Source organism: Porites lutea, chromosome 6, assembly GCF_958299795.1.
Source record: "Porites lutea chromosome 6, jaPorLute2.1, whole genome shotgun sequence".
NCBI classification, from domain to species: domain Eukaryota; kingdom Metazoa; phylum Cnidaria; class Anthozoa; order Scleractinia; family Poritidae; genus Porites; species Porites lutea.
The window spans coordinates 19,267,885-19,280,847 of NC_133206.1; the positions used below are offsets into that span (position 1 = coordinate 19,267,885).

Below are 12,963 nucleotides of genomic sequence, written 5' to 3' on the forward strand. Positions count from 1 at the left end.
CTAAAAGGAAGATTATCCCGGATTTGAATGTGATTATTAAAGGAGTCCAGTATTCAGGTGTGCAAGCTTGAAGATGGAGAAATGTAACGAACAGTACAATTATCGAACAACAAACAAGCTGAACTGGTTAAGGCAGGCTTCGAAAGCCTTGAGTGAAAATAACACCCTGCACGAGAAGAAGATTGCTTTAAAGAGGCAGGAAAACGTTGAGTTGAAAAGAGAGATCCAAAGGATGAGGACTGAATTGCTGAAAAAGGAAGCAGTTGACATGACTAAAGATGCAGCAGTAGAAGTGTCTTCTCAACTGCTGATGGTAAGCTCATGACCAACCTCGTTCCCAGGGTTTCTCTAATGACACAGCCATATTGAGAAACGAAAAGACTCTGGGGACGAGGTTGGCCATGATCTGATATCCAAATTTTATGTCGCAGCATGGCTAAATGAAGATGGTCAGATAAGCCCACGATCGTATTTTGAACGAGTTTTTAGCTCTTTGACGTAACGTGTTAAAATAAATGATTGATTGATGATTAATTGAAGTAACAGATTACGTTGCTAAAATTACTTCTGATTTGTCGCATGGCATGTAACCAGTGATGAGTGATTATGAGTGATTAGCCTGCTCGAGCCCCCCCCCCCCTTTATTTTCCCTCACTTTCTTTACTTCACAAAGCTCCTTACTTTCAGAAGGCCAGGAACAGGCTATTGCGTGATTAGATGTTATGAAAAATAACGACAATGATGCCATGCTTAGAACCACATTGTAAATGATGAACCGAAATGATAAATAAAGTTACCATACCATACCATACAATTAGTTACAGAGGTTACAGGAGGTTACAGGGGGTAACAAAGGGTTACAAAGGGTTAAAGGGGGGTTACAGGGGATTACAGGGGCTTACAAGGGGTTACAAGGGGTTACAAAGGGTTACAGGGGGTTACAAGGGTTGCTGGGGGTTACAAGGGGTTATGGCGTGGTATGGTATGGTAACTTTATCTATACACAGTATTTCCTTCAGGTACACTTAGATTCAAGTGTAGAAAAACTAATTACCTAACTAATCTAGAATCTAAGATAAACACTAAAATAATAAAGATGAAAAGAAAACACCTGCTTTTCAAGGAGGCCGTGTGTAAAAACAACATATCGCTAACTAAATTAATTGTCATTCCTCATTTATGTCTCTTAATTTTCCCTTTAAGATACTATGGGATGTAAATTGCCGCACCTCCAGAGGCAAGCTGTTCCATAACACACTTCTGCTGTAAGAAATACTTCTTTTATAAAATTTAGTAGGGGTTGTGGAACAGCGAGCTTGTATTCATTCTCTCTAAGGTTATAACTAGTTAAATCGCAGCCACGAACAAAACGCGATGTCAGATATTCTGGAGCTGTGTTATTTACAATGCTATGCATCATTATTGCTTTACTAACTGCGCGATGATATGAGCAGAATTTGAAGACCTTGGCTTGTTGAACCTTTTTTGGTTCGGTTAAGAGTGCTTTGTTAAGCGGAGATAAGTGATCGTAAATACCAAGTCGTGACAATGACACTTCAACACCGTAAGCCAACTGACTCGGGGCGACTTTGCAAACCTCTTTCAGTGCTGCCATCACTTGACTTGTCTCCTAAAAAACTTGAAAATTATGGGATTCGGTCGACTTGAAGCTTTAAATGCAGACACGCGGTGGGCTATGTCGATAACTTGCATAGAAACGTCCTTCACACCCATTGAGTGAAACAGCTGTATACATAATTTAGCCGTCGACTCTGAGAGTCTCTCGCCCCGCGAAAGTAGCCAAGCCAAAGATTTAGATGTTAAACGGATAGCTGTAAGCCTGCATTTCATCGATAGCAAGACGTAATTCACTGCATCTGTGGTCTAGACCATTCAATTGGCCTTAATTGACTGTAACTGTTCCATGATTCCATCGTACTGACTAGTTATAAAGTCAACACATTAACTTTGCCCAGCTGAAAGTGGACACGATGAGGCGCCATCTTGCGAATTGCCACTCAGGCCACTTAAGGCATGACTACCTAATGAAATATGCATACTTTAGTAAATGCTATTTAGAACGGTTTGCTTCCATCAGTGCTCCTGAAAAGTGAACCACGAATGTGACTCAACGAAAAAAACACGTGAAACCAGAGCGGATAAAGGTAGGGCGGTGAAACGAGCGCGTCCGAGCAAAAAGGTGTGATGCAGTGGACTGGGACTATGTTTAGAAATGTTGCTTGTTTTCGGTCGGGGCTTGCGATGTGGTTTGTACATAAGACACTGCCGCTGTTACTGAATTATGGCGTCTTGATAATTTGTTTTCTTGCACTTCTTCCTCGTTCCTTTGTGCTGGTACGCTGTCTCCGAGGCAAATGTTGCTACTTTTTGCGGGAGGTTTAGTTGGAGTAGACAAACATTTCTTTCGAAGGGTTTCTTTTATTACTTCCATGACTCTACCACTGAATTATATTTTCGTTCTGCTACTCGCCAATGTCGATGTTATTCCAAAACAAAAACAACTAAGTATTGTCTAAAGCACGAAGGAAAATCTCATCCATGTCATCCATGGCAAAACTAAAAGACAGCAGATCCTGTTTCATAACTAGATGACGTATATTTTATAAATGCGTGCAGCTCGTGCAAGGTGAAATTATGCTAATTTCAATCACCATCATCCTTCTTTTTAATTTTGAAAAAACATCTCATACGTCTTTCTGTTTCTTCGAAACTTCAAAATTAGTTTCCCCTCAGTTTTTACTGTTTACCTTGTTTTGTTTTAGAGAGCAAAACGGAGAAAAAACCTTACAACTAACCTCAATAAATTTTGTTTACATGCGGTTGCTGGATTTGCAACGCATTGCGCGAATCGCCATGTCGCGTTGCAAACGAGAAGCAAAGTTTGAAGAAGTACAACGCCACTATATCAATATATATCAATCTAATTTTTTGTTATGTTATATAAAATTTATCCCCCCTTTAACATATGTAAAAATTGAGGTTAAGAAGTGTTAAGCTTTTGCAAACGAAACGGTGAAAGACGATTAGGTGATATTTAGTGGAAGGAGGAGGTATTCAACACTTTCAAATTAAACTCAAATTTTGGCATTATACGACCAACAAGTTTGACCTATAGACGTACAGACACAAACATATGAAACTGTTTATTGATATTGTTATGAAACGAATTTATCTATTTAACATTGTAGCCTGAAATTACAGAAAGAAAATAGGATTTCCGGTTTGCAAAAAGGAAAATTTCGCCGGCCTTCAAGCGCACCGGAAGCGCGGAAAGAGCGCTCGTGCCAGTCCTACTCCGCATCACACATTAAATGAAGAGCGGAGCGCTCGTTTCACCGCCCAACCTTTATCCGCCCTGTTTAAAATAACACATGACATCGCTTCGTCAATGACGTCACAAAACATGTTTTCCTAAACGGGGAAGGGTTGCAAACCCTAATGTTAGGAATTTTCGCTACCAAAATGTTACATAAACAGTGTAAATTTTAAATTCGCCTCGTATGATTGGAAATGTTATTTATCCTATTAGGTATTTAACTAATTAATAAGTCACGTGACCTTTCCCCCTTTATTTACCGATTCCTATATAGCGTAAACACGCATACAAGGCGAATTTATAAGAAATTTTTTAATAGCCTCTAAAATGTACCTAAAAGAACTTGTTGCTCTTTCGTTATCCTTCAACCATTTTGGAGTAAATATTTTGGCCGTTAATTCTCAATTATCAGTCACGTGACGTAGATTTGAGCTTCTAAAATGCACTCATATTGCTAAGGCCATTAAGCTACATTTGTAGTTCAATTTTCAGGATCATTTATAGAAGCAAACCGTTCTAAATAACATTTTATCAAAATATGCATATTTAATTAGGTAGTCATGCCTTAAGTGGTCTGAGCAGTTACAGGCTTTGAAAGCTTCTCACCTTCCTCTTTGGTCGCTTGTAAATCAGTTCTCAGTTTTTCGTTATCTTCTCTAAGTTTATCCAGATCGTTTTCTTCCGCTTTGCTTTAGGTTTTAGTAAAAGAAATTTAACAGATATTTACACCGAACTAGAGTTCAAAAATACCACCACCTACTCGCAGGGGGACACAAGGGACAGAGGGAACACAAGGGGACACAAGGAACACAGGGGACAAAGGAGACAAGGAGGATACCAAGGGACACAAGGGGACACAGGAGACACAATTGGACACAAGAGGACAAGGGAGACACAGGGGACACAAAGGGATACAGGAGACACAAGGGGACACAAAGGACACCAGGGAACACAGGGGACATAAGGGACACATGGAACACAAAGGACACAGAAGATACAGGAAACACAAAGGGACAAAAGGGGACACAAGGGGACACCGGGGACAAAAGGGACACAAGGGACACAGGGAACACCGGAGACAAAAGGGACACCAGGGGACACAGAAAACTTTGGAGACACAAGGGACAAAAGGGACACAAGCGACACGGGGAATAGAGGGGACACAAGGGACACGGGGGACAAAAGAGAACACAGGGGACACCAGGGGACACAGAAAACTTAGGAGACACAAGGGACAAAAGGGACACAAGGGACACGGGGAGTAGAGGGGACACAAGGGACACAAGGGGACACAGGAGACACAGGGGGACACAAGAGGACACAGTGGACAGAGGGGACACAGGGGACACAAGAGGACACAGTGGACAGAGGGGACACAGGGGAAACATGGGACACAAACGGACGCCTTGGACACAAGGGACACAGGGGACGCAAGGGAACACAGGCGACAAAAGGGACACAAGGGGACACAAGGGACACAGAGGCCACAAGGGACAATAGGAACACAAGGGACACGGGGATAGAGGGGACACAAGGGACACAGGGGACAAAAGAGAACACAGGGGACACACGGGGACAAGGGGAACACAGGGGGAAACAGGGGGCACAGGGGACATAAGGGGACACAGGGGATACAGGGGGGCACAAGAGCACACGGTGGACAGAGGGGACACAAGGGACACAAGGGGACATAGGCGACACAAGGGACACAACGGACACAGGAGACACAGGGGACACAAGGGACACAAGGGGACACAGAGGCAAGGGGACACAGGGGACACAAGGGGACACAAAAGGAAACAGTGGACACAAGCAACACAGGGGACACAGGGGACACAAGGGGACACAAGGGACACAGGCTGCTCAGGGGGACAGAAGAATACGCAGGGGACAAAAGGGACACAGGGGACACAAGGGGACACAAAGGGACACAAGGGACACAGGGGACTCAGGGGACACAAGGGACACACAGGACACAGGGGACACAAGGGACATAATGGACACAACTGACAGAGGGGATGGAGGGGACACAAGGGACACAGAGGACAAAAGGGAACACAGGGAACACAGGAGACACAAGGGGAGACAGGGGAGTGAAGGGGACACGGGGGACACAGGGAACACAAGGGGACACAGGAAACACAAGTGGTCACAGTGGACACAAGGTACACAAGGGGACACAAGGAACACAGGGGACAGAGGGGACACAAGAGACACAGGGGACAAAAGCGGACACATGGGACTCAAGGGGACACAGGGAACACAAGGGACAAGGGGGCAAAGGGGACACAAGGGACACAGAGGTCACATAGGGACACAAGGGAGCCAAGGAGACACGAGGGACACAGAAAATACAAGGGAGACAAGGCACACAGGGGATACAAGGGGACACAGGGGACACTGGGGACACAAGGGGACACAGGGGACACTAGGTACACTTGGGACATGGGACACAGGGGACAAAAAACTGAGGGGACTCCCGTGCGTATTCAGAGATTTTGTTTAATACAAAACTTTTGTTTTGTGTCGCCGACCGTGCTTTACGCCTGTCAGAGCAGGAGTAACAATTTCTTTTAAAAAACTGTTAAAATCGAAAAATGTGCAGCTTGGCACGTTCAGTGTCAAGGATTATGTTACATAAGAATTTACACTGTAAGTGGATCGATCTTTGAGCATCAACGCGCGCACGATGCCCGATTTACATGTAACAACATTTTCTTTTAAAAATTGACAGACATGTTACATACAAGGTGAAGTTCACCTCAAGAGTTTCTTAGCGAGCGGAAAGTTCTTTTTAGGCCGCGAAGCGGCTGTGCGAGCTACGAAGTCGCAAGTAATAAATTGTAACTTTTGGACTTTAAATCAAGAAACCAACAGCTGCACGTCGCCGGGCTGGGTGAGCTGGACAATATTTTCTGTCGCCTGAAGCCAAGTCTTAATCATGGTATTACAAATAGTTATAAATAGTTTCAAGGGTTACAGGGAGTTACAAGGAATTAAGGAGGGCTACACGGGGTTACAGGGAGTTACAGGGGCTTCAAGGGAATGTAGTATTTACGGAACAGAACAGGACATTTTGCTAACACCGACTAATATGTTGCATAGGGCCTGAGAGGGGTAACTATCATGAACTTGAAGGAGCAGTTCCAGTTACTCCAAAAAGGAAGGTGCAAAGTTTGGGTATTGGTTATAGGGGTGACATTATCCCAACTGGATTTGAAATAGCTCTGGGAGGCAAGTGTCATTCACCCGCACACCTTGTAAAATCAGCTGTAAAATAATACTTTTATTTCCCCCTTAAACATGTAACCCCGTTTACTTATTTTACGATACACTTTTCTATTACTGGCCAATGACTGGCAATGAATGGAGATGTTATCAGTTGTGTAACTTCCGTATCCGTACTTGAAACTCCACGCGTCATGCATGATTAACAACTGTGGACTGTTTACAGTCCCCTATTTTTCCGTAAGATCGTCGAGATCGAAGGTTTTGCGTTACAAGCAGCCATCTTGGATTAATGTCAAACCTACTTAGGGGGCAGGGGACGGTTTCAAGATGGTCTCCCATAACGATGAGCGCTCGATCCTGGCGATGTAACCAGAAAATAGGGGACTGTGACAACTGCAGCGATCTCATTAAACTGTAGCCTTGTGTTTGAGACATTTCAAGCCGTCTCAGAAATAGACACCTCTCGTAACACTAAGCGGATGTGAACAACCTTTTCAGGATCCACAGAAGCTATGTAAAGTTTTCTACCTTAAGCATACGGCAAAAAAAGAAAATAAATGAATAAAGTAATTCCCAAAAATATGTCTACCATCCACTACAATGTAGTCATTGAATATTCTAATTTAGAACGGAACTACTATCGAAATATTATGTTTGTCAACGTTGACCTTGCCTGGAAGTGAAAGGTTGACTATTATAATGTGAAAAGCCGGCATGGAATATAAAAGGAAAGCTAGAGAGAGAGAGAGAGTTCACCCAGAGAATTAGTGAAAACAAACAAAATTTAAAATATTTTGAATTTTGTGATTCAGTAAAGCAGAAAGCACAGTTCTCGATGGCCAGCATAAGCAACCTCGTTCCCAAGGGACAGGTAGGAGGGAGCCCTGGGAACGAGGTTGCACCACAAGCGCCAGTTGATTGACTGTTCACTTTTGTGGCATAAACCAAAATACACATCCACTTAATTTAGCCTAACAAATTGCATCAGGGAACTTCAATTTGACTTCTGTTCCAGTGTCTTTTTTTCCGGCACCAAGATTATATCAAGTCCACCTTCCAGTTCCGTAACTTGAAGACCGAGACTCCTTGCGAGCTGCGAGGTAGTTGTTTGTTATTTTTCTTTTGTCGATCGAATGGAATGGCTGTTTTTGTCAATTCTTTGTAACCTATTCAACCTAAAACTAATCCAAGCCGATATTCAAGCGTGTCACTACGACAGGCAATGCGGCACTGGCTTGCAATGCTGTAGACGCACCGAGGGTAGGGGTGAATCATCGGGGGAAGGGGGATGTCGAGAGAGCTGTGACGATTTTTGTCTGAGAAATCACGATTGTGTACCTCCGAAAAGATGCGATACTTCTTCGAATCTCTGTACGACAAAGTGTGCAAAGGATGACGAGTGTCCGCGTAATCATGTTTGTGAAAATACGCAATGCGTCACGATCCATGAAAACACTCAACGTAGTTTTATCGAAACTCCACTGGTCGTAGCTGCGGTTTTGGTATTTATCTGTTGTTGTGGTGGAATAACTATGCAAAGGCAGCGTCAGAATCATATGAATAATAATGCCCATATCGACGCGGAAGCAGTAGCAGTTGAACGGACGTGGCAGCTCGATGAATCAAACGGTGAACGAGACGCCATTGCCATGAGCGGGCCTCCTTCTTATACTGAAGTCTTACACAGTACTGAACCGGAGGAACCTCCGCCGACATACGAAGAGGTCGAAGAGACATTAAGGATTTCTGCCGAGAGTCATGTTTGATTTTTCTTGAGCTTTAGTTATTTATAATAATGAAGGGGTGCGTGGAAAAAGGAAAAGGCCTACAATGTCAGAAACCTGGGGGGGGGGGGGGGGGGTGGGTACTTCCTTATATAGTAAGTAACGGCCATAAGTTTTGGTTAGTGAAATTTAAAACAGCAAACAAAGGGGTGCATGGAATTAGACACCAAGTTTATTACTTAGCTCTAATGACGAATTCGCGATTTGATTCTGTTCAAATACAAGACAAATTAAAAGAAGAATCTGACAGTTTATAAGAAGTCACTTAGATACATTCCCTGCGGTTTCAAAAGCAAAAACAGTGCATTTCACTTGGGCTCTGTTGCAGGTACCACTTCAATTATTATTGCAGAACTCAACCCCCCTGGGGCACTTAAGATCCCCCCCCCTTCACATGGGCAATTTGAACCAACGATCTACCTGCGTTCAACAGCCTCGAAGTACTTAAACCTGAGTATCAGGCGTTCAAATCTCCTCTCTCCCCTAACCCCAAAGGAAGGCCTAATGACTCAGGCTAACCTCAGAGGCAAAAGAAAATAAGGATTTTGAAATGAGAGAAGTTTATTCGTTGTCTATAACTTAGTTAACAGTTCTGGAGAGGCTAAGCATCTTTCAAAGCATGGCTGCTGTCATGGTGGTCGTGGTATTGGTGGTGGCGCTATTATACCCTACTAAGGCATGGAAACAGGGGTTCACCCGGGAGGAAATAAAACCCTGGCCTTTCTGCTGTGTCTGCTTCAATGGCTTAACATTTATAAGGCGCTTTTGCTTGTCGCACCCAATAAATGAATTTCGCGTGTTTAATCTACCAGTTTATTTTTCGTCGCTGCTTGAGGCCAAAGTCACGCGACCATTGACGTTCCACACGCGATTCTCGAACAACATTATTGCATAATTTCTATTTCAAAATTAAAAAGACCGAAAATGATACTAAGTAAGAAAGCTGTCACTATTCAGAGCAAATGATGTGTGATAATGGCTAAGTTGATGGTAAACAGGACGTTCTTTTCCACGATATTGATCAGTCAGAATTGATTTCGGTCACGTCTCGCAAATGGCGTGTCAGAACTCCGTGACTTGTCCAAGGGATAACTGAATCGAACATGTTAATGCCATGATTTTGGCATTTACATGTTCGATTCAGGCAGGGCCATTTTTCAATAATGGATAAACAAGAGATCTTGACATGCTTGAGAATTGCATGGATGAACAAACGCAAAACAAAACGATGTTTGGGTCATTTGATAAAGAAAACAAAAGAGAGGAAAAGAAACAAAGAAACATCTCAGTTTCGAAATTCGGGGAAGTGAGTGAACGTTACTTAAACCTATGAAAATGAGCTGTACGTGCTTTAAAATTCGTGAGTTCAATGCGTGTGGTATGGATATAACAAACGCTGTCAAATACATACACTTGTTCTAAAGTATTTTTAGTCACAATGAATGTTTATTTTCTCCATCCAATGGGCGACCATTGAAGAATCCTCGCGTGTAGAGTTGTCGTGTCGCGTGCGCTTCAAAGTTTTTGCTACAACCAGGCCAAGATTGAATGAGATGGAAAATAACTCCCATTATAAGTCATTATACAAGGTGACGCTCCACTTCCGAAACCCATTTTGGAAACAACAACAAAGTAGCGCAACGCTGATTGATAAGCTTATTATTATTTGCATATCTATTATTTCCTGTTATTAACACCTGCGAGTCGCCAAAAACCGCTTTGTTACCACTTGTCGCGTTAGTGTGTAAATGAGCAAAGTGTGCGTATGTATACTGTAAAACGAATAACTTCAAGAACAGCAATGAAACGAAGATTTATTACATGTAATATGGCAAGATGAAGGCGGTCATCAGAGCGACAGCTTTCGCTCTCTTGCTGATTTTCAGCCCAACGATGACGGGCTTGGGGTCGACCTGTTCCACCAAGGGCCCCGAATGCCCTAAGTCGAAAATTTGTTGTGTGGTCTGTGTTTCTTCACAAAAAGTCTGCAAAGTCCCTTGTCAGGAGCTGGAAGACTGCGACTCGTCACTGAACGAAACATGCTTGGATGGGTACTGTAAGTGCTCTTCGTCTTTCTCTTGCAACAATCTTTGTCAAACGGCTCCAGACTGTTCGCGTTCGAACGCCTACTGTAATCAAACGTGCGAAAACCTTCCTACACAAGGCACTAGGCCAGAAGAACTTCCACTAAATCCAGCTCTGCTGGCAATTGTGACGATAATGGGCGTTCTTATATTCTCGTTTCTCTTCTGTTGTTGTTTGAGCAGAATGAAGAGCGAACGAAAGTCAATACAGGCCCGAGAGGCTAAAGGCAAATTAAAGAACCTGGGCATTGAACGGCGGACTACAGAAGTCATTGAAAGCGAAAATGCATCGCCTCTGATTAAAGCCGAAAGTCAGAGTGCTGCTTCTTCAAGGAACGGCATTTTAGCCTCTGAGACTTTCAAAAATACAATATCTCGCGATAAAGAGAAGGAAATGCTGATATCCGTTGTGGTGGAGTCTGGTTTGCCTCCTATTCGCGAGGAAGACGAAGAGGGTGAACAAGAAAAAGAGTAGTCAGAATATAGCCGAGTTCCATGAGGGAGAAGAACAGCTGTATTTATTTGGCCAGTGAAACATAATTACTGCGCCGTCAAAAATAAGTGAAAGCACACTTCATTTGTTGCCTCGACCGATAAACTTCAGTTAACGTCGATGTTGTCGATTAATTGACAAGAAAATAGGTTTTTTATGAAAGCAACAGTCAAAGAATCGTCGTTTTCGTGCATTGTAACACGGAGTTTCATAAAAAAACCTTCGCTGCTGGATAACACGCCAGCTTTTTTGCCTGCGGTCAACACGAATTGATTTGGGCAAACCACGGAAACATAGTTGGCGATCGCCGCGGAGAATAATAAAACCGCGTTTTAATAACTTGTTCGACCACCGAGTACGTACTTTATACCAGTCAATCGTGATGGAAAAAAATTGCGGTTGCATTCGAAGTTGAACGAAATGTCATCTCTGGCACTGACTCGCAACTCGTACTAAAATTTTACATTTGCTCTATGCCTTTTTAAAAGTATGATAAGACTACTTATAGCTTAGCCAGTCTTTGGCGGTCGGCAACAGCACGTTGAAGTCATAATTAATCTTGGCTAGGAAAGAAATTTTACGATAGTGTTTTTGCCGGGAGTATAAATAGCCTCGGGCTTAGTCTAAGTTATCTATTTCTTTATAGCCGTCTGGTGGATCGAAATTATCGCGATGGACAATGAAAAATTATGAATAGAACTAATGGATTTAAGCCAGGTTATATCAAATTTTATTTCAGGAATTTCGTTGCTTAGAGAATCAGCTGTCGACCCAAAATCGAAATTTCGAAACGTGTTGTAATCTATTTTAGAGAGTTTATATTTACCGGTTGCATACGACTGTACCTATGTATTTAAAAATTCAGGAGAAAAATAAATAGTGAATATTATTTTGTAAGTTAATAACACGTTTCTGTTTTGCTTAAAATGATATTGAGCTGAAGCTGTTGAGGCCAATATATTCGATTTATTTTCATTTCTACGTCTTTTACTTAAGTAACGATCAAATGGTGGTCATGAGAAAAGCTCGATTTAGCTTAAGATGCTCGACTTAACGTTAACAGCATTGGTTAATCCTAAATTGTATGGTTAATTTAATCTCAGCGAATAATTTTTTCCAAAATATTAATTTTTTTTGTTACTATTCAATTGACAATAATAATATTGTTAGCCGATCCCTCAGAAAATGCCATATATGGAAAAAGTACTACTTTGCGCGTTCAGCTGCTTCTTCACCCTACGTCTTGCTCAAATGTGAAACAAGATTCAGTTTGCGAAAATTTGGGACACTCGTGCATTACGAAAACGCGTAAGTTAATACTGTGGAAACCTTATTCGTTTCAGGACTTTCATTGTGTTTTTTCTTGTGAGGCGATCGTTTCAATGACTAGAATTTTGTACAATATACTTTCCAATGCGGCCACTTATCAAAATACCAAATTTAATTCTTCTGGTCAAGCACTCAAGATGTAGTCTGCATCACAGACAGTCTAAACAGTCGGAGGTCAGTGGCAAGATTGTATATTGTAGGTTTTGAGTGAAACTTCCGGCTGCACCACAGACTATATATGGGATCACAGCTAAGCTCTAAATATGAGCCTCCGCGTTGTTGCGTAAACGTCGATCGAAATACAAGCATTCCGGCGTAGGCCGAAGAGACGATGTTATTCGGGATTTAATTTTTCTTGAAGAGAGCTTCAATAGCGTGCTGTCGATAAAGAGCGCATTTGCAAACGTACGAACTGGTACCTCATCCAAAAACATATGTGATTTCCCTTTGCTATTTTCACTGTGGAGGTAGGCAGACCAGCCCTAAAATGATAAGACACACGCGCACTGACCAACCGGCACGGATGGCCAATACCTAACGCATGCGCACAGCTATATCACCGGGCAGTGGCAACTGTGGAAAGAGCCACTGCCCACTGCCTGGGTTATATGGTTGTGCGGATACGTTAGGTACTGGTCAGGCCGTGGGTTTAAGCCGTGGGAAGTAAAAACGGACGCCGTCATCGTGCGAGTGACCCCTTCGATC

The 12,963-nt window shown here is 42.7% G+C and overlaps 1 protein-coding gene across 1 annotated transcript; it reads left to right on the top strand.

Annotated features, from left to right (window-relative positions):
* Positions 1 to 9,680: 9,680 nt before the first annotated feature.
* On the top strand, positions 9,681 to 11,904 carry LOC140941458 (uncharacterized). The gene has a single exon (XM_073390452.1). It carries the CDS (start codon positions 10,189 to 10,191, stop codon positions 10,909 to 10,911), a length of 723 nt encoding a protein of 240 aa, XP_073246553.1. The 5' UTR covers positions 9,681 to 10,188; the 3' UTR covers positions 10,912 to 11,904.
* The last annotated feature ends 1,059 nt before the right edge of the window (positions 11,905 to 12,963 follow it).